The 25644-nt window shown below is 41.2% G+C and overlaps 2 protein-coding genes and 1 pseudogene across 2 annotated transcripts; 2 read left to right on the plus strand and 1 right to left on the minus strand.

Annotated features, from left to right (window-relative positions):
* The first annotated feature begins 7468 nt into the window (after positions 1–7468).
* uspl1 (ubiquitin specific peptidase like 1) lies at positions 7469–11989 on the plus strand. Its single transcript, XM_077741005.1, has 5 exons — positions 7469–7649; positions 8524–8675; positions 8982–9104; positions 9176–9931; positions 10571–11989. The coding sequence occupies exons 2-5, from the start codon at positions 8550–8552 to the stop codon at positions 11552–11554; spliced, it is 1989 nt and encodes a 662-aa protein (XP_077597131.1). The 5' UTR covers positions 7469–7649; positions 8524–8549; the 3' UTR covers positions 11555–11989.
* LOC144213160 (U5 spliceosomal RNA) lies at positions 8736–8857 on the minus strand (annotated as a pseudogene).
* Positions 11990–12768: 779 nt separating the features above from the next.
* Positions 12769–20750, plus strand: hunk (hormonally up-regulated Neu-associated kinase). The gene is made up of 9 exons (XM_077740772.1): positions 12769–13266; positions 16113–16405; positions 16472–16527; positions 16998–17133; positions 17442–17569; positions 18069–18195; positions 18263–18431; positions 18516–18681; positions 19665–20750. The coding sequence occupies exons 1-9, from the start codon at positions 13051–13053 to the stop codon at positions 20405–20407; spliced, it is 2034 nt and encodes a 677-aa protein (XP_077596898.1). The 5' UTR covers positions 12769–13050; the 3' UTR covers positions 20408–20750.
* The last annotated feature ends 4894 nt before the right edge of the window (positions 20751–25644 follow it).

Genomic DNA, 25644 nt, shown 5'->3' on the forward strand with positions numbered 1-25644 from the left:
ACCCCCTTTTTTGGTGGCCAGCCAATTGTGGGGCACAAGGAGACGGACAACCAAGCACACTCACACGAATACTCAGGGTCAATTTAGAGTGTCTAATCAGCCTACCATGCATGTTTTTGGAATGTGAGAGGAAACCAGAGTACCCGAAAGAAACCCACGTAGGCCCGGGGGGAACATGCAAACTCCACACGGGTGGACCGGACCCTGGATTTGAATCCAGGATTCCCACTGTGGGACATAATTTAGAGAAATAATTACTTTTTAAAGTCATTAATGGGTTAAAAAATTAAGATGATATACGTACAAGAAAAGAAAAGACTGATATGGAGCCACCCAGGTTCCTAAATTGAAAACATTTTTTTTCATAGCTAACATTATTAAACTGTGGGTACAGTTTAGTTAGTAATCAGCGAGTACAGATTAATAAAGAAATGCATATTTATAGTAGTCTGTGGGTACAGAGTCACTCATCCTGTCATCCCATCTCATTTTCTGAACCGCCTCATCCTCATTAGGGTCGCGGGGGGTGCTGGGGCCTATCCCACCTGTCTCTGTGACCCAGGCAAGGGACACCCTGTTTTGGTGGCCAGCTGATCGCAGGGCACAAGGAGACGGACAATCATTCACGCTCACACTCATACCTAGGGATAATTTAGAATGTCCAACCAGCCATGCATGTCTTTGGAATGTGGGAGGAAACCGGACAACCCGGAGGAAACTCCACACAGGTGGAAGTGACCTGGATCTGAACCCAGTACCTCAGAGCTGTGAGGCTGACGCGCTAACCTCTCGCATCACCGGGCTGCCATATTCGTTAGTCATAATATTATCCATAATTACCGTTTGTTGTCAGTGACAGGCTGCCACTCTCTGGCAAAAAAAATAATGTGTTTTTTTTCACAATCCAGGTTGGATTATATTTTGTGCTCTGCATGTTTGCTCTCTGCGAAGAACGCCAGAGTAGTGCGGAATTGAGGTTAGGAGTGGCCATAAACACCTTGTTTTAAAAAAATATTTTCACAATTTGAAATGTGTTGTAAATGCAAATTAAAAACCTGATTTGAAAGGCATCCCCGCAATAAAACAATAAGAAAGTGGAAACTTGTAGACACGGGGTCAAGGACCTTTTTGAAACAGAGAGCCATAAACAATTCCTATTTTCAAATGTAATTCCTTGAGAGCCATACTCAGAATTTATGAGTAAAAATATGAAAATGAGATGTGATTATTTTGAGGGGCTCATTTTAACACTTGAATTATATTAAATATCTCTGAATTATTTTGACTACACTGTTATGCAATTGCTAATCGATGAAAATATGCATGCAGAAGTCTAATGAGAGAAAAAAAAAGATGATTGAAGTTAGAGGTAGTGTCAACGTGACGCTCCCATTGGTGCATTCAGGACTCAGCTCTATCACCAGCAGTTTAAATACATATTTTACCTCACAGGTTAGCAAAGAGCCACATGCACCCATCAGAATAGCCACATACGGCTCCCGAGCCATAGGTTCCCTACCCCAGCCGTAGACAAAGGACGAGGGAAGGCAAAATTATATTATTCATCCACCAAGCCTGCAGAAGTCTACGATCCACTCCATTCATAATTCAAAATGCTCTCCATTATCAAAGTGCCTTGAGGAATAAGATCAGCCAGCCAAAAATAATTCGCAGTGGTGTGATTTCTTTCCTCTTATTTTTTTTTTGGTGGTGGGGGCGGGAGGGGGGGAGGGGGGGGGGGTTGATAGTCTTTAAAGTTGATGTCAGTTAGTTACCCTCTCCAAGAAAAGGCTGATGAGCTCCATTGAGGGGAAATTTGAAAGTTAGGAGAAAGAAGAAGACAGCAAACGGGACATGTTTGGCATTCCATCATGACGACTGTCCAAACTTATCAAGGCGGGCACCGAAGTGAGCGCACGTCCCGGCAGTCTGACACAAAGCTGATGTTAAAGCGCGGCGACAGCAGGGAGCCCCCACGAGACCCTCGGCCACAGGACAAGGAGGCCCCGACCGATGTGTTGCGTGCAAGGGGGTGGAGGTATGCAGAGAACTTCCAAAAAACAAACTTAGTAGTAGAACATTTCTTTTCAATTGTCTGCAACTTGCCACCCGGTGCAGCGGTGGTTCTTCTGCCTGACATTGGTGTGGGCAATCTGGGTTCGATTCCCACTCGGTGGCAGTGATTGTGAGAGTGGGTGGTCATCTGTCTCTCTGTGTGCCCCTCGACTGACTGGTGATCAGTCCAGTGCAAATATGGACAAACTACGGCCCTCTAGGCCTTTTAATCCGGCCCGCCAACGTTGTCCAAATATTTTTTTTTTCCAAGATGGCGCCGTCACGCGTCCACTCTTATTTGTTTTTCGTGTTTTACAGCCCCTCTATCTTTTTTAAATGACATTTTAATATTTCTTAATACATTCCTTTTTACTTTACTTTGTACTTTATACTTTTTACTTTAATGATGAGTGATGAGTATGTTAATACTTTAGTCCTTTTTTTCTGTTTATGTTTCATATGTACTGTTAACGGATGCAGTTTTTTATATGTATCGTATCTTGCCCATCTGTCAAATTTTTAAAGTCAATGTGGCCCCCGGGCCAAAAAGTTTATCCACCCCTGGTCTAGGGTGTAGTCCACCTTCTACCTGAAGTCAGCTAGGACAGACTCTAGCAACCCCACGCAATCCTTGCGGGCTTGTGCTGTACGGAAGCTGAATGAATGAATGCCTGCAACTTCTAAATTTAAACCAAAAATTATAATTATTATATATATATATATATATATATATATATATATATATATATATATATATATATATATATATATATATATATATATATATATATATATATATATATATATATATATATATATATATATATATATATATATATATATATATATATATATATACATAATATATATACATATACATATACATATATATATATATATACATATATATATATATATATATATATATATATATATATATATATATATATATATATATATATATATATATATATATATATATATATATATATATAATATATATATATATATATATATATATATACATATACATATATATATATATATATATATATATATATATATATATATATATATATATATATATATATATATATAATATTATATATATATATATATATATATATATATATATATATATATATATATATATATATATATATATATATATATATATATATATATATATATATATATATATATATATATATATATATATATATATATATATATATATATATATATATATATATATATATATATATATATATATATATATATATATATATATATATATATATATATATATATATATATATATATATATATATATATATATATATATATATATATATATATATATATATATATATATATATATATATATATATATATATATATATATATATATATATATAATTGTCTATCAGACAGGGCCATCTTGGGGCGTTCAGTGAGAGAAAAAATATTTTTTTTTCAGCAAATGATTGCGATTTTGAACATCACACTTCAAAATAAGTTACTACACTATGCAAACCGAGCATTTTTCAGCCCCTGTTGAGTTCTCTAATAATGCACCTTGGTGAATGAAGGCGGTAACACCCTAATTATTCCTAAGGACATGCGGAATCTACCTCAGGGTAGCATGGAAAAAATGGAAGTAAGAAGAATTCTTACAAGATGGCGTTCAGTGAACACAACAATGGCTTCAACCGCCTCCCTCCTTTTTTTCTTTGAAGACGCACATGAAAGCTAGCACGCGCAGCCGAGGCCCCTGGCGGTTCCAGCAACACCCGCCGCTCCCACCCAACCAGCGCCGCCGTCTGATCCCAGAGGCCCCTGGGCCCTCAAGACAGCCCTGAGGCTACTGGACCAAAAGCAGCTGACTGCACACAAAAATAGAGAAAGAAGGTCAGAAAAAAAACATCCAGATATAGAAAAATATCGTTGAATATCTGATATGTATGTTGAAACTGTTAGGGCAAATAAAAAGTTGATATATTAGATTGAAGGCTTTTTTCCTCTGATCAGTGTCACCATTCATTCATCTTCCATACCACCCATCCTCGAAAGGGTTGCGGGGGTTGCTGGAGCCTTACCCAACTGTCTTCCGCGAGAGGCAGATAACACCCTAGACCAGGGGTAGGGAACCTATGGCTCGGGAGCCACTTGTGGCTCTTTTGATGAGTGCATCGGGCTCTTTGCTAACCTGTGAGCTAAAATATGGAAACCGCTGATGACAGAACTGAGCTATTACATCTAGAACTGCTTTAATCTTCTTCTTTTTTTTCGCAGTAGACTCTTCTGGAATGCATCCTCTCATCGACTAGCAACAACATAAGATTTTTTTTAAATCATTTTTTCCACTTTAAAAGTGTTGTAATTACAACAACAAAATTGAAAGACACTTGTTTACATGTATGTATTTTGACTTTTAAATTGGTAGTATGGCTCACAAGGAATAACATTGGAAAATATCAATTGTTTGTGGCTCTCTTTGTCAAAAAGGTTCCCAACCCCTGCCCTAGACTGATCGTCAGTCGTAGGGCACACAGAGAGACAGACAACCACTCACACTGCCACGGAGTGGGAATCGAACACAGACTGCGTGCTACACAGTCGGGCGAAATGACCACTCCATCATCGGATGCCTTTTTCTTACAATTCAAAACAAATGTATCTTTTTTTCTATCACAAATGTGCCTTGGCTCTTTTAAGTTGCTTTCATTTTCTGAACTGTTTTATTTACAATATTCATCATTTCATTCATTCAAGCTTTCATTGAAGCACTCAGTGATTAATTGATTGATTCATTCACTCATTCACTCAATAACTCATTCACTTATTCGCACATTCACTCATTCCCTCATTCCCACATTCATTCATTCCATCATTCACTCATTCACTCATTCACCCATTCACTTATTCACTCATTCACTCATTCATTCATTCACTCATTCACTCATTCACTCATTCACTAATTCACTCATTCACTCATTCCCCCATTCCCCCATTCACTCATTCCCCTATTCCCCCATTCACTCGTTCACCCATTCACCCATTCACCCATTCACTCATTCACTCATCCACTCATCCATTCCTCCATTCATCAACAAATTTTCTCATTCACTTATTTACTCATTCACTCATTCAACCATTCACTCATTCACTCATTCACTCATTCACCCATTCACTCATTCACTCATTCACTCATTCACTCATTCAATCATTCACTCATCCACTCATTCACTCATTCACTCATCCACTCATCCACTCATCAACAAATTTTCTCATTCACTCATTCACTTATTCACTCATTCACTTATTCACTCATTCACTCATTCACTCATTCACTTATTCACTCATTCACTCATTCACTCATCCACTCCTCCACTTATCCACTCATCCACTCATCCACTCATCCACTCCTCCACTCATCAACTAATTTTCTCATTCGCTCATTCACAGATTCACTCATTCACTCATTCACTTATTCACTCATTCACTCATTCACCCATTCACCCACCACACACCCATCCACTCATCCACTCATCCATCTACCCATCCACTCAACCGCCGAGCCACCCGAAAGATGATTTATATATTAAAAATACTTACAAAACTAAGCCAAGAGCAACCAGTTGGATGGAGTACTCATAAAAAAACAGCATAAAAAGCAATAAATTAAAAAAAGACAAAATTATACAGTATCTATGCACCATCATGTAAATCATTTTTAAAAAAAAAAGTTTAGTTAATATCCGAAACCAATTGAGGAAAATGTTCAGGAAAAATAATAATATCATTTAACAAATATAACCATATTAAATCAATTAAAAGAATAAGGCAATTTATTAAAAGAAAAACTTCAAAAGAAATTCAAATTTCAACACCAGTATACTAATGTGCAATTAACTTTACTACAGCACTTGCCTCCCAATAGATCTTCTCACTTTTGGAGATTTCTAAGAGATGAGAAAGTTTGAGCTTTAGACAACAGAAGAATATTGTTTTAAACTATTAATGAGCAGCGTGGTTCGGGTCACGCGCAACAGGAAGCGCAATCTATACCCCCCTCCTGCCCATATAGCGCTCACATTGCATCACATCAACAGATGACGGCTGCAAGAGGGAGAAGAGTGCTGAAACGTGTTCCTCCCAGAGAGGGCCGCATCTACACTCGTGTATTTCTGGGACTGGACCGAGTGCTTGAGTGCACCCCCACAAGACAACAGTTTCTTTAAGACTTCTTTGTGGGCTGAATATTTAACTGCAGCTCTTTCATATTTCATTTGAGCTTCTGAGGCAAAGTGCCTAATAAACAGTTGGGTTGCTCTCTTAAAAAAAAAAGATTATGAATAGTCCTCCTGATGCTTATTGTGACGTAAAAGCTGTACATTATACAAGTTTGGTGGTCCATGTGTTGGTAAAAAAAAGTGGTTAGTGGCGGGTATATTGTTTCAGATAATCAAAATAGAAAATGTCAGTGCAAAAAGTAAAGTGCAAAATGTGTGCTGTAATCATATTTTTTATCTTTGATGAAGCATGTGATTATTTTTGGTAATTAAAAAAGCAATATAAAAAAACGCCCATCATTCTAAATGTCGTATGCGTATTATATCATAATTTGACTCAATATTAACATTTGTATGCAAGGTTGCCCGACATTATACAACTTGTTTATTATCAATCTACGGTACGTCATGGGTGCCAAAGTAGAAAAACATATTTTAGTTAGGCTTCAGCACCCCCTGCGACCCTAAATGAGGATGAAGCGGTTCAGAAAATGAGATGAAGTGAGATTATGATGAGTTAATCTGTTCCCACAGACTACTACCAAACCGTATTACTTTACTAATCTGTACTCACTGGTTACTAAACTGTACCCACAGTTTAATAATGTTGGCTATGATTTTTTTTCCAATTTAGGAACCTGGGTGGCTCCATATCAATCTTTTCTTTTCTGTATATCATCATCTTAATATTTTAACCCATCAATAACTCAAAGTAATTATTTCTTAAAGTGATGTGATGCACTAGCGGCCCGGCGGCTGAGTGGTTAACGAGTCAGCCTCACATTGGAAGACCTGGGTTCAAATCCAGGTCGGTCCACCTGTTTGCTTGATTGGAGGCTCTAAATTTCTCCTAGAGGGGATTGTGAGTGCGAATGGTTGTTTGTCTGCCCTGCGATTGGCTGGCCACTGGCCCGAAGTCAGCTGGGATAAGCTCCAGCACCCCCCGCGATCCTAATGAAGATAAAGTGGTTCATAAAATGAAATGAGATGAGACACACTACCTAGGACATACTATGGCAATTATCATCATTTGACGACTACTAATACGCAACACTGCACTCTAGTGGTTGAAGTGCAGTAGATACTTTTTTTCGAAACTGCCAGGAACCATTTTGCTGGTAGAGAAGGGAAGACAACCTTTGTTGCACACACGAAAGGAAGTGTTTCGTTTTCTATACGACATAAACTCTCAACGCTAACACATTCACGTGCCAGCTCATGTATTTTTTTCTTTAATTCGATGTTAGTATTGTTATTTTAGGAATGAATCTAAGGACCTTCAACCTAACTGTGAGAACGGTACGTATAGTCATTTGTTTGGATTTAAAATCAACTTGTGCGGCCGCGTGTGTACTAACATGCTAGCAAGCCGGGGCGACACGCCACTTTGCTTTTATTCTTGGACCAAAAATTGTAATAATTCATCCAAATATGATGGCTCTAAAAACGGAGATCTGGTTTTGTCAACTGGGGTGGGAACAAAGCTGTCTAATGATGGTTTGAGTGTCATTTCGTCATGACAATGCTACAAACGATCAAACCGTCAATCATGTGTTATGGAATATGGATTAAAAATATTTGCAGTAATGCACGAATTGGGTTTTTTTATTCACTACTGGGCAGACGTTTAATCTACTGGGTACCATTGAAGGCACTGGACGTTCAATGCATTTTGACTGCAAGTCCCAGTTCAGTCTCGTGCCATCAAAGGCATATTATTAATGTTCAGAGACAGTCTTTCCATCTTAAATGAATTGGACGTCTCTCACGATGAATGTTCATCAGGTATCAACTATGAAAAACAAACACTTGTTTTAATTGGGCTTTTAAACAGTGTGTATTTCGGATTTATTTATTTTAATCTAATTAATTTAGCTTTTCCTCATTGTATGAATTATGAATCATTTTAACCAATATTATTAAATGCATCAAGTCTTATGCGGATATAAGCCGTACCCTTGATTCAGTCATCATATGTTTTGTTACAAATATGGCTTATATGCGAGAAAATATGGTATTTTTTGCCTGTGTAACATTAAATATTCTTTTCAAATCAAAATAATTGTATTGATTTTTATTTTAAAGCGTTTCAATAAAGTTATTTGTATTAGTTTTATAAGAGTTGATGTTGTCTAATTTATGAAAAAAAAATTGTCCTTCCACCCTTCTCTAGCTACCTGGGAGGAGTGCCAGGTTGTGATGGTGGGATTAGTGACGGAATGGCAGCCGGCGATGGAGCTCGGGAGGAGCGGCGCTGTTGCCATGCCCAGTGAAGATGGTGCTTCGGGGGCTAGGGCCTCCCCACTGGTGGGGTATTTGGGAAAAGTCAGTGCAAGTCGCTGGTTCCTCTCCTCTCAACTTGTTTGTCACCTGCGCAAAGCTGAATTTGGTTTGAAAACCACTGTCAAACAGTGCCACTCCAAATTGTATCAAAAAAATAACATGGAAATCTTTGGTAAAAGGCGAAACGTTTGAACGGTCATTTTAAGTTAATTTTTTCTCTCTCTCTGTTTTGGTTGCACTTTTCTAGATCATAAAAAAAGGATGACTTTTTTCTCCCAAAAAAAGAACATTTTTTATGAAATGTTTACTCTAAAAATGTGTTTTGGTTTTGTTTCTCTCTCTTTTAAGGTCCAAGAGAGGGTGGGGTCTCTGGACCAATGTCCATGGTGTGCGTCCAAAGATCGCAGCTCTACCTTGCGGTCATACCGCATCAATTTGCACGAATCCGTCACGCTGTGCCCCGAGCCACAGGTCAGCCTCCTGAATTTTCTCACTGTTTTGCATCGTCATGCTAATCGCTTGCCATTCCTCTTCATCAACAGTGCCTCTTCCCCTTAGTCAGTTGTTCTCTAGAGGACATTATGGCTCGCTTGGTCCCTGCGGCGCTAGACGGAAAACAAAGATCACCGTCGGAAGACCAAGATGACTCTGAGAAAGTCAAGCATCTGCGCTCAGATCAACTCCACGCAGCTGAAGAAAGCTGTCTCGAACGAGACAATGGCGTTTGTGAAGAGGCGCCTAGTCTGTTAAAGGAAAACCCGCCCTCTATGTCTTCTATCATATCACCTACAGAAGAAGAGAGCAATGACTTGCGCAGGCTCGAAGGCCTTCTCGTGGAACGGGTAATTGCTCAACCTCAGGAAACGGTCATTTCACATGTCCAAGAAGACGTCAACTCAAACCACGAGGAGCCCGTTGAATTTTGCTTCAACAAAGCTGTCAATGCTCCCTTCGCGGAAACGGTTGATGCTCACATTAAGGAACAAGACGCTGGTACTGGACCGGAACCCGTCGACACTACCAGTGAAGAATCCGAATCTTTGTTGGTATTAGACAACTCAAATGAACTGCTGAACGCACTCCATCCGGCGCTGCCAATTCCCACTCAGGCAATGCAACCACCGGATAATTTTTCCGCAGCGGTAGATGTTTCCACAAACGAGCATGAGAGTCGAGACAACGAGGCTAATGTGACCACGACAGGCGCTCACGAGGATGTGTCCTTCGGACCTGCCGCACTGCTGGACACCTTCCACGGGCTGTCTCATGATGACATCATCACGCTCACACTGGAAGAGGTATGTTTTGCAGGGAGTCCTAGAACTACGAGCGAGTTCTGTTCCTATGCTAGCAAACTTAAATTCCACACAACTCTGATTTCACTGTTAAAAGTCCTAATTGTTATAATTTAAAAAAACTAAAATGCAGTACAGTACGGTACAAAAGTTTCCGGTTACATTTTTTTGTGCAAATGAGTGACTTGAGTTATGAAATCCCCCAAAAAGTAAATGCATTTCCTTATCCGTTATTTTATTTTGAATTATTTTGAGTGATTTAAAACTACAAATGCAAGTTGGTGCATTTTTTCACACACACACACACACACACACACACACACACACACACACACACACACACACACACACACACACACACACACACACACACACACACACACAGGGCACACTTAAGTCCTAAATGTACTACAAAATGGATGGCTTTTGATCCTGGTAGAATGGGCTCTTGCCGACATCTGGTTGAGAAATTTTTCATATTTCGAGGCACCCATTTGCATAGAAAAAGCTTTTGTAACCTGGAAATTTCGCACCTATAGGCATTTGTAAGTAGAGAGAGGTATGACTATTCACAATCCACTGATTTGTAAAATGATCTAATCATTTCTGTGACCCACACATGAAAAAATAATTCCATTCCAGATTCAAACGCAACCGGCGGTGGATCATGAAGCACTTCCGGACTGCATTCCCGTTCCGGATAGCTCTTCTGAGGCGCCCAAAGACACCGGGGAGGACAAAGATCTGGTTGTTGACCAAGCTTCAGAAGAAATCGGGAAGCAAAACAAAGGGGCTACTAAAGTTAAACGTCAACCAATGAGAAAGTGCAGGAAGAAAGCACAAGAAGTGGACGCTCCAGACTCCCCACCACCGCCTCCCGTCGTCCAAACAGCACCACCGTACGTGTCCTCCACCGAACCACCACCACAACCACCACCACCTTCAGACCCAAACTCTCGCTGGTCCCACATGCTCAGCTTTCTCCCAGCCAATCAAAAGCGGAACGCCAGCCTGGCCCCTCCCACACCTGCCCAACAAGTCCGACCCCCTCTGAGTCAATCCGCATCCATCCAGGTTAAAAGGCCACCGGCTGTCCCCACGGCGCCTGTCGCCAAACGTCCCCGCCTCCTCCACACCCAGGACGACAACGATGACGGCCTCCCGCTGAAAGCCGCCGGGATGTTCTGCGCCTTCACCTCGCCCGTCCAAACTCCCCCGGCGTTCCCTAAGAGTCCCCAATCTCGCAGCAGCGACAATATTTGCCTGACCGACACAGACTCGCTGCGGCGCAAGCTGCTAAAGAAGCTCAAGGCCAAGAAGAAGAAGTTGGCCAAGCTCAACCAGCTGCTGGCGCACCAGCCCGACAGCACAGCGATAGTGTCTCCTGTCAACACGGCGACAATGTCGCCCATGAGCACGCAAGACTCGGTGTTCTCTTCCGCCGCAACGTCGCCGGACAGCTCGGGCTTTCTCGATTTGCTCGCCGGCCACCGAGACGAGACCCCTGACATGCCCCACCCACAAACGGATAACTTTCTGGATGAGATTCTATTGACAACAAGGACGGAGGCTCAGAGAGCGATGGAGAACGAGGCACTCAGAGAACTGGAGCTTTTTCTTTCCTAGTAGCAGCAATGTCAGATTTTCTTTCCCCTGTTTGAATCAAAAGAAAAACATGGATCCAGTTCTTGAAATCTGCGGTTTTTTTTTTACGTTGGACATCGTTTTTACTGTATGTATTGGCTGAGTTGTCGGATAGAATTTTATTTTTTAATTTGTCATCTTAACTTATTTGCTGCCATCCATTTGAACAGAGATGGCTGGCCTCGCAGTCCAAACGGATGCCAAATAGTTAAGCACTTTCTCAGCATCTTATTTTTTCTGATGCACTCAAATGTGGGTTTGACTACACAAACGGTTAGTGGCTAGTAAAGTGTTCAATTTAATTTATTGATAATAAATCACTTTTTGGTTTATTACAGGGGTGCAATTGCATCATTGTAAATATTGACTAAGTGCATTCTAAAATGCGGACGACTAAATAAAGAGCACTGATTTTGACTCCTTCTTTTCTTTGGTATCTAATATATTTAATTTTGGCAAGCAAATGTAATGGAGAGACTTCCTGTAGGTCCGAGCCATTTATTTTTTGAATCAATGTATTTAATCCTATTACACCCTGTATAATTTTGTGTCAATCGTTATAGGCTGAATCTATTCGTTGATTTTACATTGCGATTGAGGCCCTCTTGTGGGATTTGCAGTGCGCATTGCTGCCAATAGATGGCTATATTCTCAAATTTTTGCAGGCTTTATTTTTATGACTCGGCTTTCGTAAAACAAAAACAAATGAATCTGCCAGCTATGTAATCTATATATCTATATATGACAATTTAGGCATCCAATTCAATATAAATATCCCGACTCTTGTAACAGTGTCATCTTTAGTTTTTTTCCGTTAATTCTCAATATATTTCCCACATTATAAATCATACTAATGTGAAATTGTTTAAAGCTATATTTTTTTACTATATTTTTCTCCTAATGTATTATCTCTCAAAATACGACGTCATTCAAATATTACTTCCAGACAATTACACTGCCGCATGCTTCTTTTTATATTTTTTACAGACTGTTCGAGTATTTTTTCATGTTTTCCAACGTGTTCTTTGTTCATGTGGCTGTTTTGTTTTGGGTTTGTTTCTGGGCGCGTGCTTTTCTTCCTGGCAATTCTTAAAGCATGCTGATTGGCTAGAGGCCGTAGTGCCCGCCTACTTAATTTTAGACCCGCCCACTACACATCCGCCCCTTCAACCTCCTCTCGAACCGGGAAAGTCGCTGCTTCTTCAAACTGCCCATCTCAATTCCATGCTCGAGCCGGCGTGCGATTAGACGCCTAGACGGACACAAACAAACAAAGGGCATCTCGTCTGACTCACTTTTATCTTGGGAAATTTTACCGATAAGGGTTTAATAACGTGGAAAGTTGACCAAATCCTAGTAGCATGCCTTTAGATGGAACAGGTTTCACTGTCTTATAATTAGTCGGCACTCAGGAGACAGGGCTCCATCTAATTCCTGATAACGAAGCGGAGGAGCGGCGACAGATCAGCCAGGCAGTCATGCCGGTGGCCGAATGTGACGCGTCGTCAAGCGGCGAGAGCGACGAGGTCGCCCCGCTGCCGACAACGGTTACGTTGTGCAGCAGCCCCGCTGCCGACATTCTCAAGAACTTCTACCACACCAAGCGGGTCGGCAACTACCTGATCGGAAGGAAGCTTGGCGAGGGTTCATTCGCCAAAGTCAGAGAGGGGCTTCACGCCCTCACCGGGGAAAAGGTAACACACGCCAGACACCTGTTTCACCCATCCTCCCAAAAAACGACTTTTTTTTCAACTCAGAAAGTGACATTTTTGAGGTGATTTATAATTGAGGTGGTTTTACAGTTTACAAAAACAGATTTTAATTTTCATAGAATATTTATAAAAGTGGGTGTTTCTCCTAACATGTATTTTTTGTCTTTTTTTGAAAAAAATATAACTTTTGTTTTGTTTTTACATCTAAAATATTAAACAATCTGAAGAATTTTGAGAATAATCTTTTTTTTTTTAAATTTTGATCAATTTGGCAAAAACTATGGCATTGTTCTTTTTTTAATCATTTCATTTAATTCTTTTTTTCCATTGCATATTTAATTAAAAATTAGATTTTGTCAATACTTATATGTATGTTTTTAAAGGGCTGGGGTATTTTATTATTATATTTTTCCCAATATATGTACTCTTGTATTTTTGATTACTTGATAAAATACAACATTGATTTTCTAATTAACCCGTATTATAGTGCTAAAAACATTTATCACAGAAAAAAATCTTTCTTTTTTTACATCCTAGTTAAAAAAACTAAACAGCATATGAATGGGGGAATATAATGAGTTTGATCATAGAGCACATTAAATCATCCCATCCATGAATATTTAACATTGCTTATCCTTTGTCAGGGTCAAGGTGGCATTTTGTCATTAAATGGGAGGCGTCTTTTGTGTTTGACACGCGCAGCAGCTTCTTGTTTTGACAACATGGTCTCCGTTCGTCCTTTGTGTGCGCGTGTATCGCATGAGGAGCAGGGTGAGCTCACCACTGACGATGGATGAGGGAAGTGGGCGGCCAATCAGGGAGCGTCGTCGACGTTGGCGTGTGCGGTGACGGCCACGCTGGTGTGATTAATGGTCCTCATCTGGATTCTGCTCAAGGCCACGTTGTTGCTCGCCTTTGTCTCGGCCTTGCCAAAATTTTTCCAACTGCCTTTGTGGTGACGTCTATTGGCGTCAATGGCAATTTATGAAATGGCATTTAAGCAGAATGGGAGGAAAGTTGTTCATCTTCTTTTAGTTTGAGTGTTCCGGGATCTTAATATGTCAAAGTTAATATGAAGGGAATATAAAGACCGTATATTTATAGAGGAAAACTATAATATGGCTCATCTATCACTGTCAACGGCAGCCAATAAGAAAAGACCTCTTCAGTCGAGGGGAAGTCATGAGAAAGAATTGGATGTTTTCCCGATTTAAAAAATAAACTAGAATTGTTAAAACATTTTTAAGGGTTGGCGACTTAGCGTAGTCATAAGAATGAAATGGGTTTTTTTTTCAATGTAATCCTTTGTTATAAAAAAGGAAAAATCTGCTCTATTTTTTAGGAAAACATAATTAATATGCAAAATAAACAACTTAAAAAAATACTGTTCATGTTATTGGGGGCTTGCTTATCCAAATATTGAAATGTTAAAAAAAATAAGTCATATTTTGGCTGTCTTGAGAACTATTTTTGCGAATCTGCCGGTTATTTTATATTGTGCGCCTCATGGAGAGCAACAGGACCGGCGGTGTGACGCTCCTGCCCGTGAGCTCTTTGTCTGGGATGATGCAAACATTTGCAATCGCACAACCTGTGAGCGAGCGAGCGAGTGAGGCGGGGCATACTCGGGCATCCCTGGAAAGCGGCCTTTTAACACGCGTGCACGCATATGAAAGTGAGGCGTGGTGGGCTGGCATGTTTTGAATGTCTGTACTGTAACCCACTTTCCCCCTGACCCCCCCTTTCTGTCTGAGGAACGCCTGGTAAACAAGTGAGTCCACCCCCATCCCATCACAGGCGGGTTAAACCCCCCACGGTCAACTGTGTATACATTCACCACACCCCCGACCCGCCGGATTCTGATGTAAACAGTCTATTTTGATGATTATTATTATAGGCGCTGGGTATTAGGGCAGTGTAGAAATTAACAATTGTCCCGAAAACAATGGCATATGAAATATAGGCATGTTGCCAAGATGCCTTTTGAAGGTGGATATGCTCAAAAAATGTAAAAGGACAAATGTCGGACGGTCAAACGAAGGACGGCGAGTCGTTAACGACGCAGCCGTTTGTTTGATTGATTTGTGGGCGGTCAGGACGAACGTCTGCGTTCTTCACCCCGCGTCCAGACAAGGAGAAAAGTTTGCCGGCAGAATGTAATGTCTTTGACTAGCGAGCGATGATGTCATCTAAGTGGGACAGGAATGCGATGTGAGTCGATGCTGTCAGCCAGAAATGAACTTGGAACAAATGTCTTCAGGATTTATGGGAGTGACAAAACAGCTGCAAGGAAAGAAACTCCCAACACCTGTCAGTTTTCCCAGGGTGCAATTCTGATGTCCAAAACTTAGCCTTCCACTATACACGCAACTTGAGATTTCATCTCATTTTCTGAACCGCTACATCCTCATTAGGTTTGCGGGGGGGCTGATTTTGTATCCCAGCTAACTCCGGGCCAGATGCAAGGAAAACCCTGAATCGGGTACAAGGAGACAAAGGACACCCATACTCACCCTAGGGACAATTTTAGAGTGTCCAATCAGCCTACCATGCATGTTATTGGAATGTGGGAGGGAACCCAAATACCCAAATAAAACCCATGCAGACAAACATGCAAACTCCACACAGGTGGACTGACCTGGACTTGAACCCAGGACCCCAGAGCTTTGAGCCCGACACACTAACCACTCAGTCACCGGTCCGCCCGCAATTTGAGATTTAGCCTGCAATCATATATGCTATTTACATTATACTTATAGTTTAAAATGGTCCAAATCTTCATAAATGCCCATCTTTGATGTTTGCAAACTCCGGGTTCGTCTTCTCAGGTAGCGGTGAAGGTGATCGACAAGCGCAAGGCCAAGAAGGACTCCTACGTGACAAAGAACCTGCGTCGCGAGGGCCACATCCAGCAGATGATCCGTCACCCCAACATCACGCAGCTGTTGGACATCCTAGAGACGGAGAACAGCTACTACCTGGTGATGGAGCTCTGCCCCGGCGGCAACCTCATGAACCGCATCTACGATAGCAAGCGACTGGACGAGCGCCAGACGCAGAAATACATCCGACAACTGGTGTTGGCCGTCGAGCACCTGCACCGGGCCGGTGTCGTCCACAGGTAGCACCTGCTCTTCCACTCTTAACGCGAACATATCCAAACGTCTTTTCTCTGTCTTTGTTGCAGAGACCTGAAGATCGAAAATCTACTGCTGGACGAGCAGGACAACATCAAGCTCATCGGTAAATAGAAAACCCACTTAACTCAAAGACACAGGTGTCAAAGTGGCGGCCCGGGGGCTAAATTTGACCCGCCGCATCATTTTATGCGGCCCGGGAAAGTAAATCACGAGTGCCGGCTTTCTGTTTTAGGATCAAATTAAAATGAAAAGTATAGATATATATTCAATTTCCTGATTTTCGCCCTTTCAAATCAATAATTGTAATTTTTAAATCATTTTTTCTGTGTTTTTAGTTCAAAAATCCTTTTGTAAAATCTGAAAATATATTAAAAAAAAGGTAAAATAAACATTGTTTTAGAGCTATAAAAAACTTTATATTCTGGGATTTTAATCTAGTTCTTTTAATCCATTTATTAAAAAAAATCTAAATATTATATCTAAAATGTGGCCCGCAAACCAACCTGAGTCTGACACCCTCTAAGATGTGAGAATCATCCTGGGAACTAAGACTAACCCCGCCCACCTTTTCAGATTTTGGCCTGAGCAACTGCGCCGGTATCCTGGGCTACTCGGACCCCTTCAGTACCCAGTGCGGGAGTCCCGCCTATGCCGCTCCGGAGCTGCTCTCCAGGAAGAAGTACGGACCCAAAGTGGATGTCTGGTCCATGTGAGTACACTTTTGGACCCAAACACAAAGATAAACTTCTTTTCAATATGTGATACTTTTTCAATAGTTTGCAAAAACAAAATATTTCAATTCATGTAAAAACATGATAATAACAGTTTGATTTAAATTGTGCTACGTTATATTTCTTTACATTTTGTATCAATTTTGCGTAAATCACATTCCCACTGGGAAAAGAACAATGGGAGAAGGCTACTCCTGAAATGGGGTCGACGGAGGTTGGCAGCTTTGAAATAGGAATTGAATTGTTCTTGATCGTATTTAAAGCAGAAGCGTTGTTTTTCTGGCAGAGGCGTCAACATGTACGCCATGCTGACGGGGACACTGCCCTTCACTGTGGAGCCTTTCAGTCTGCGGGCGCTACACCAGAAGATGGTGGACAAGGAGATGAACCCGCTGCCGCCCTCGCTCTCCACAGGTAGGTCCAACTTTTGTAACGATCGTTTCATTCAAGTGGCCTTTCGGCATGTGATTTTCTGAAGGTGGTGTCAAATAGCATTGAACGTGTCATCCAATGTAGAGTACATTGATTCTCCAATTGGAAGAACTGAAAAAGCTTTTAACAAAATGTTTGACTTAATGCGAGTCCTCCTAGAGTCTTTGGATTAATGTAATCGGTGTCAACGTGAAGGTTTGGCACTTGTAAATCTGTCTGCTGACTAATAAATGAGTGAGTTCTAAAAATAAAATCAGCAGTGGGAAGAGGTTGCCAATGAGGAAGTATTTTGCATAGGGCGTACCTTGTCATGATGACGCAATAGGTGTAAGTAAGGCTTATGAGTATTTTTATCTTCTACATTAAGTGGAATTCTTAAGCTCTCGAAAGCTGATGACTCATGTCTGTCTTATGTAAGGCTGCCGTTGAGCTACTCCAATGGGACTGGTGCACGAGACCTTGAAAATCTTTGTGTTTTCAGCCGCCATCTGCCTGCTGAAAAAGCTCCTAGAGCCTGACCCTAACAAGCGGCCCAACATCCATCAGGTGATGGCTGACTCGTGGCTTCAGCTGGCCAATCGCAACACAGGGGCGCCCTACCTCAACAGGTGAGAGGGAAAATAAATCAGGTGACCCGGACATGTTGATTTCTCAACTCTGGCTCTTTATGTGAAGGATCCATATTGAGGAGATCAACCACACGGTCTTACTGCACATGACGGAGAAAATGGCCTACAAGCACAGCGAGGTCCTCAGCGCTGTCCTTACCAACCGCGCTTGCCACACGTTGGCTATCTACTTCCTGCTCAACAAGAAGATGAAGCGGCTCTCCAAGGAATACAAGGTCTCAAAAAAAGCAAAGAAAAATCTTGACTATCTAGTTCAAAACTGACTTTGGTTCTAAACGTCGATGATGTGTCCTCCTCAGGAGATGCAATTCCAGGAGAAGAAAAAGAAGGGCGAAAAGCCCAAGAACGAGTACTTCCAGACACAGTGGCGCAAGCACGTGGATAAGTTGACCATCCCACCCAAGCAGACGCCGGTCTATTTGGCGGTCAGCAAAGGCCCAAGCAAGGAAAAGAAACATCGCACGGGTGAGCCTCATTGCCGGCTACGATGACTCTTAAGTCTCTTTCTCATGTCTGCATGTTCCCCTTGTCCGTGCAGGGTAGGTCCAGCCCAGTTGCATGCTCTTGAATATTCCCCTCCCTTCATTGTTTCTCTGTCCTTCTATCTATCCATCCATTCACCTCCCCTTCCATCAGGAAGTGTCTCTGGCCCCGCCATTCCATGTGAAACCCTCAGAGGCTCCAGTAAAATCCATTTCGTCGTTGTCACCATCAACAAAAGAAATTTATATGTCAACTATGTGGGGAAGGCTGCTTTTAAAAATTAAGTCTAAATTTAATGAACAGGGGTATTGAAATGGATATGATGACAGCACGTGTCCTAACTATGAAGTGAAGGCAGGCTTATGAAATTTTAGAATCTAAAAACAATTGCGTTAAATTTAAGGCAAAATTAAAAACTTTTCAGGACTGGATCCAAACAATAAACATTTTTTTGTTGTCTGGATCCAGTCCTGAAAAGTCCTTAATTTTGCCTTGTTTTCAAAGCAAAGTAAGGACTTTTCAGGACGGATCCAGACGATCGAAAATATTGATTGTCTGGATCTACTCCTGAAAAGTCCTTAATATTGCCTGGATTTCAAAACAATCTAAAATTTAGGTTGAATGGATCCAGTCCTGAAAAGTCTTTGATTTTGCCTTGATTTTCAAACAATCTAAAGTTTAGATTATCTGGATCCCTTCCTGTAAAGTCCTTAATGTTGCCTTGATTTCAAAGCAAAATAAGGACTTTTCAGGACCGGATCCATGGATCTAAATTTTAGATCGTCTGGATCCAGACCTGAAAAGTCCTTATTTTTCCTTGAATTCAACGCAATTGGTCAAAGATGACAGGAAAGTGAAACCGTTGAAACAAATTTGTTGTTTGGAGCAGTCCTCGATCTACTAAATATCCTCCAACACGCACACTTCTCTTGCTTTGGCGAGCTCTAATGGTTTGAATCCCTTAGGTTTGTTGCGCGCTCTGACCGGCGGACACCGTAACTCGCCGCTCGCCCCCCCGGGGACGGTGGCGTCGTCGTCCATGGAGTACCTGGAGATCCAGCCCCTCTACTCGTCCCACACGCCCCAACGGCGCCGACGCCTGGCTACCATGCCGCCGGTCAACAACACTAGTCCTGAACACAGCGTTCCAGCCCCTCCCGCTCCCTCTCCCATCGGCATGCACTCCTTCGGCTCGCTGTCCAAGGCCGAGCGGGTGGATGAGTCACCCCCCTCGCCCTGGTACAAGCTGACCAACGGGACGCTTTCGCCACCCCGCCATGTGTCGGCCTTCCAACCTGACTCTTCCTATCTGAAGAAGGCCACTGTCCCTAGCCCTCCCGTGCTCATCGTGCCCCCCCGGCCCAAGAAGAGCGCCTCCGCCGACTGGGGCGGCGGCTTCTCATCCGACACTAGTGGCAGCCCGCCCAGCATTGGGGGCAGCCCCCCGGGAACCTCGGCCTTCAGCCCGCCCAAGTCGGCTTTCGGCAGGCTCGACCCGCCGTCCGCCTTCAGCCCACCATCCCACCCCGGTGGCAGCGACCCAGACAGCCCCATGCAGGGCTCCAAGTTCCCCCGAGCTGACAAGAAAATCCGGCTGCAGCCATTCAGCTTCCGCCCCGAACAGGTGCTGGAGGAGGTGGTCTCCCCACCACCATACCCCATGCAAACCCTCTTGTGTGCATCAGGGGCCCTTAAGACTCTCTGTTGACTTGAAAACGTGATTTTTAGCAATCACTCTGGGGTCAGGTTTTCCCAAACTTGGTCGTGTCTACATACATGTTTTTGAACTGAAAAACTAAAAAGGACAGCAAACATCCACGTATTCACTCTTTTGAAAAAGACACACACAAAAAACTTTTTTTCTGATGAAAATGTGAAAAAGTTGAGTAGCTTCATTAAAAGGGAGAGACAACACCTAGTAAAAATAACTTCAGCAAAGGCATTTAAGTATTAAATTGGGCAAATGACGAATTTCTTAAAAATAGTTCAAACAAAGAATGACACAACATGTTGTGAGAAGTTATACCCACGCGCACACACATGGTTCGACTCGAATAATGAGTATTAATAAATTCATGTGGAAGGTCGGGCTAACTGGAATACGCCCATTTAATTGGATAAAATAGTACGTACTGGCATTTAAAAATATCTGTCGGTAGCCATTTCATTGACTTTCAGGAAATAGTGACTTTGGAAATTTTCTCCACTATTACACTAAAAATAAATAAATTTTACATACACACATATACACACCGTATTTACGCGCATATAAGCCTCACCCTTAAAATTGCCTTAAAATTGTAGAATTTTACAATTTCTCACGTATAATAGAAATTAATTCATCCAGTAATGATTGTTTTCATACTGCAAAACAGAAAATAACCAACAAATAGTAAATGTTACTTTCCCGACATTTACTAGTGGAAAAGAGTATAGCAAGTCTTGTTCACATAAAAGCCATACCCTTGATTCAGTCATCAATTTTTTGTTGCAAGTATGGCTTATATGCGAGAAAATACAGTACAAATTGTTTACCTCCAATTTTTCAAATAAGAGTTGCCTGAAATGCCCATGAAAATGGTGTTGTCTATCCCTTTACTACCAAATGATTTGCTCCTTATCCCACTGCCTCTTAATGTGCCTGCTAGACTTGTGTTACAAAACAATATACTACATGCAATATTTAGGGCAGGGTGCCCAAAAACTCATAAAAGGGCTACAGTGGGTTCAACCAATGTGTTTTTTTTACAAATGTAATCAGTTGATTGCAGTTAGGTGCTTCTTATTTTAGCAGAAACCTCATTGGTCAAACTGTCCGTATTGGATTGATTGGAACAAAAACCTGCATCCACAGTGGCTCTCGGCCAACATTTTGGACAACCCTCATTTAGGGGGCGCTAGGTTCTTTTGTAGATGATGGCAAGTCTTAATTTTAAGTTTGTGAGTCTGAGTTTCTCGACAAAAGTGCTCGCACACGACAACTGTATAATACACTGAACAGCAAATGTGAAAGTGAGGAACCGCCGCACATCCTCTTCTCTGTCCCTATGTTGTCCAACGCCGCTTACCTCATGCTCGGCTACGCACCTTTTGTTTTTGTCGATTGTGCAGAACACGCCAAAGCAATTTCAACTGAGTTCGAGACCCATCGGAGGCAAGGAGAAAATTACGTTGCTAAAAGGAAAGTTTCACTTGGCGAAAAGTCGGTTTTCTTGCAAAACCAGCACAAATCGTCCGACTAGTCCGACTATCCGGGGGTCATTTGGATTTGCTCGACGCTAAGCAATTAATGCTAATTTTACGGACAAAATGACATGATTTGAAACCAAAAATGCCCCTTGTGGCTGGAATAAAGTAAAAAAAAAAAATCTAAACGCAATGCAAATGAGCCTTACTGAAAAAGCAAGATGTTTTTGACATTGGTTGTGCAATAAGTATTTATGTCAAATGTGGAGTTTTTGCCAAGGATGGTGGAGGAGGAATCATGTACATACAATAATTTGATTTCCTCCTTCATAAAGCCATTTTGTGAATTTTGGATTTAAGGCCTGGCACTGTTTACCAATGGATGGGAAAGTTGCATGCGATGTTGTCACTGTCAGCAGTCTTTGTACTTTTTTTATTTGAAAACAAAAATGCGTTAAAGCCGAGCTCGGGGAAGACTTTTGTAACATTTTGTAACGGTGGACACTTTTGTTGCTTTGTCAAGAGATTTCTATGCTGTATAAAATGATTTCAAATATTTATAATGACCTCAAAAAACTGTCATGTGTTTCTTTTGTAGTTCTCTTAAAAGTACCATATTTTCACGACTATACAGCGCATCGTATTTCTAGCCGCAGTGTCAGTAACGAGTGCTATTTCTGTATTTTAAGCACACAATGGACGCGCCGTTTTCATAGACGCAGCCTGGCAAATAGTAGCTAGCTAGTATCTAGTATTACTATTCCAACACTGTCTTCCATGCTTTGTAAAGATGTTTTGATGCCAATCGCCAGGCCACAATCCATTCGCAAATAGTAACGCTAGCTACTAGCGCAGTACTTTATCTAAGGGAAAATAGTCGAGTCGGGGGCTGCATGCTGTAGTTGTGGGAGCTGTAGAGAATAGTTAACCTATCAACTGATTTATTTTATTTTATCGTGATAGCAATTTTAGTATTGGTCCATATATAGAAAATCTAAGACTTTTATGTGTGCCTTATAGTCTTGAAAATACGGTACCCACGCTAAGTCAATCCACTATCAAAGCGTAACACTTGTTGGGTTTCCCGCGGGCCAAAAGATAAGGAAAGACCCCCACAACAGCTGAAAGACTCCGTGCAGGGTTTGGCGCACATTTGACCAACCCCCCCTCGGGTTTGTTGTCATAAACACAAACTGTAGACGTTAATCCACTCAGCTGCGGCTCCCCCTAAATCTCATTGGGTCGCACTGGCTTGACCAGACAAATGGGGGGAGTCGGAGGGGGGTCAACACATGCCAAGGATGACACAAACAGTCAACGTGCTTTTAAGCGGATAATGGGAGACAGGCGTCAGAGCCTTTTGTTTTTCTGTTTAGTTGCATTAAGCTGCTGGGGGGACAATGCGAGAAAAACTTTTCAGCTCTTTAGTTGGTCGAGGGAAGCCAAAAACAGAAAAAAATTTGAATTTTTTTCTGTCTTTTTTTGCATTTAGTCTTCAAATTTACAGGCAATTATTACCAAATTGATGTGCACGTTTTAAACTTCACCTTTTGTAAATTATATGCTTAACGAAAGATCTTTTATTAAATCAATATTTGTAGATGTGAAGGGAGCCAAACACAAAAATAGTTGATTATAACATGATTTGATTGGATGTTAAGGAGTGAGATGAATATTTTTAAATAGATCATTTATTTTGTGATTTTAAAAAATATATATTATTAAATTAAAACTAAATGTTTCACCTGTTTCGGTTGTGATTTAAAAATAAAGCTACATATCTTTTTCTCTGGGCGACCCAGCGAATAAGCGCGTCAGCCTCACAGTGGGGGATCTAGGTTTAAATCCAAGACGGTCCACCTGTGTGGAGTTTGCATGTTCTCATTGGGCCAGCGTGGGTTTTCTCCGGGTACTCCGGTTGCCTCCCACATTCCAAAGACATGCATGGAAGGCTGATTGGACACTCTAAATTGCCCCTGAGTGTGAGTGTGAATAGTTGTTTGTCTCCTTGTGCCATGCGATTGGCTTGGGTGTCCCCTGCCTCTGACCCGAAGCTAGCTGGGATTGGCTCCAGCACCCCCCACAACCCTAGTGAGGATAAAGTGGTTCAGAAAATGAAATATTTTTTTGTATTTTTCCACAGGTACACAATGGTTATAATAATGTTCTTATAGAATTAGTACCTTTCCACTTTTGAACTGCAGCATTAAAATTATGAAAATGTTTATGACTTGCATTAACTGCACTTGTAATTTGTAAGTTTTGGGTGACATTTTTTCCCAACATAACAGCAAGTGCAAGTATCTCTACATGACTTGCTTTATTGCATCGTTGTCCAAATGTGTTTATTTTGCAAGCTGCAAAACAGGTGAAACTACTTGAGATTCTCTTTTTTTACCCCCACTTTCCCTCGTCGTAAAAAACAAGAGGAAAAAGGGAAATGTCATCAAAGAGGGGCCATGAGCCAATGGGGCGCCGGCCTGCGCCGACATAACAGATTGCTATTGGCCGGTCGCGGAGAGCCGGGCACGATGCCATTGGTGGATGGAGGCTTCATTGCCTCCATGGCAACATGACTTCCTCATAGGTGGAAACGAAGAGTGAAAGCCTCCGCGTTAGTTATTAGGGGGGGATTCTGGGGGCCTGTTGATTGGTTCAGACCACAAGTGGTGCAATAAAGGTGGCAAGCTGCGCAAGGGATAGCCATCTAGATTTGAGCTCAATAGTTAAACATGCCTCACCTCATTATTTCCATAACAGCAGCATCTCCTCTAGGTTTAATGTTATTGCACTAAAATAAAATAAACCCACATTTAGGGTTGACTGAGTTGTCCAAACAATTCAAGAGATGATCAAATCTACAGTGTGTAAGATGGAGTGGAAGAGGTGATTCATTTTGAGGTAAATAGGTCAAAGTTGAGGAAAGGTTTTGGGCAATAAATTGATGGTTTTGGCCATATGCCTCAAATTTAGGAGTTATGAAAAATGATGGCTTTTTGGGCCATGAGGGTAATGCCCAGTCTACTAAGTACAGCAAGGGTTTGAATTTGGTTGCATTATCTAGTTTGGAGGTTCTTTGGACAATTTTGGTAATGTAAACAGGAGACAGTAGCAAAGATTAAATTAATTCTTTTTGTAAAAAATTAATTGAAGTTTGGTAAACAAAATGGTAAAAAAATGATTTTTTTTCTCTAATTCTTCATGAAAAAACAACTCTAGAACCTTATTAAAAACAAAACGTATCATCAAAAAGTGTAAAAAATTAAAAAAAATGTAAAAAATGTATTTTTTAAAAATTCTTTATGGAAAAAAATATCTAAGGATAACATTTTTCCAAGTGTCAAATTAAAGATATAATTTATCATTGAAAATAAGTAGTCATTGATAAATGCAGAGTATCTAGGTAAAACTGAAATATATAGGTGAACATGATCAGTATTTTCAGTGTAAGGACATGGAATAATTGTGAAAATATGGTTTCATATGTTCAGTCTGACCTAATCTCTAGCCACGTGTTAGGTGACCTTACATCCACTAAAACAACAATTCCATTTCCATTTATGGCAAATGTTTGTTTGTTCCGGGCTCCACTTAAACACATGCTGACAAATGCACATCTGTTTGCACCTCCAGTGTGCTTTGTGTGTTGTTGTTCCCAGTCAGGGCGGGGGAAGGGTGGGGTCGGGCGATTTGAGAGAAAAACAGATTAGCCGGCGCGCGTGCACGGTGGCCCCTCCCGATACGGGCCAGCTGAGGTAG

This window comes from Stigmatopora nigra, chromosome 19 (genome assembly GCF_051989575.1).
Source record: "Stigmatopora nigra isolate UIUO_SnigA chromosome 19, RoL_Snig_1.1, whole genome shotgun sequence".
NCBI lineage: Eukaryota > Metazoa > Chordata > Actinopteri > Syngnathiformes > Syngnathidae > Stigmatopora > Stigmatopora nigra.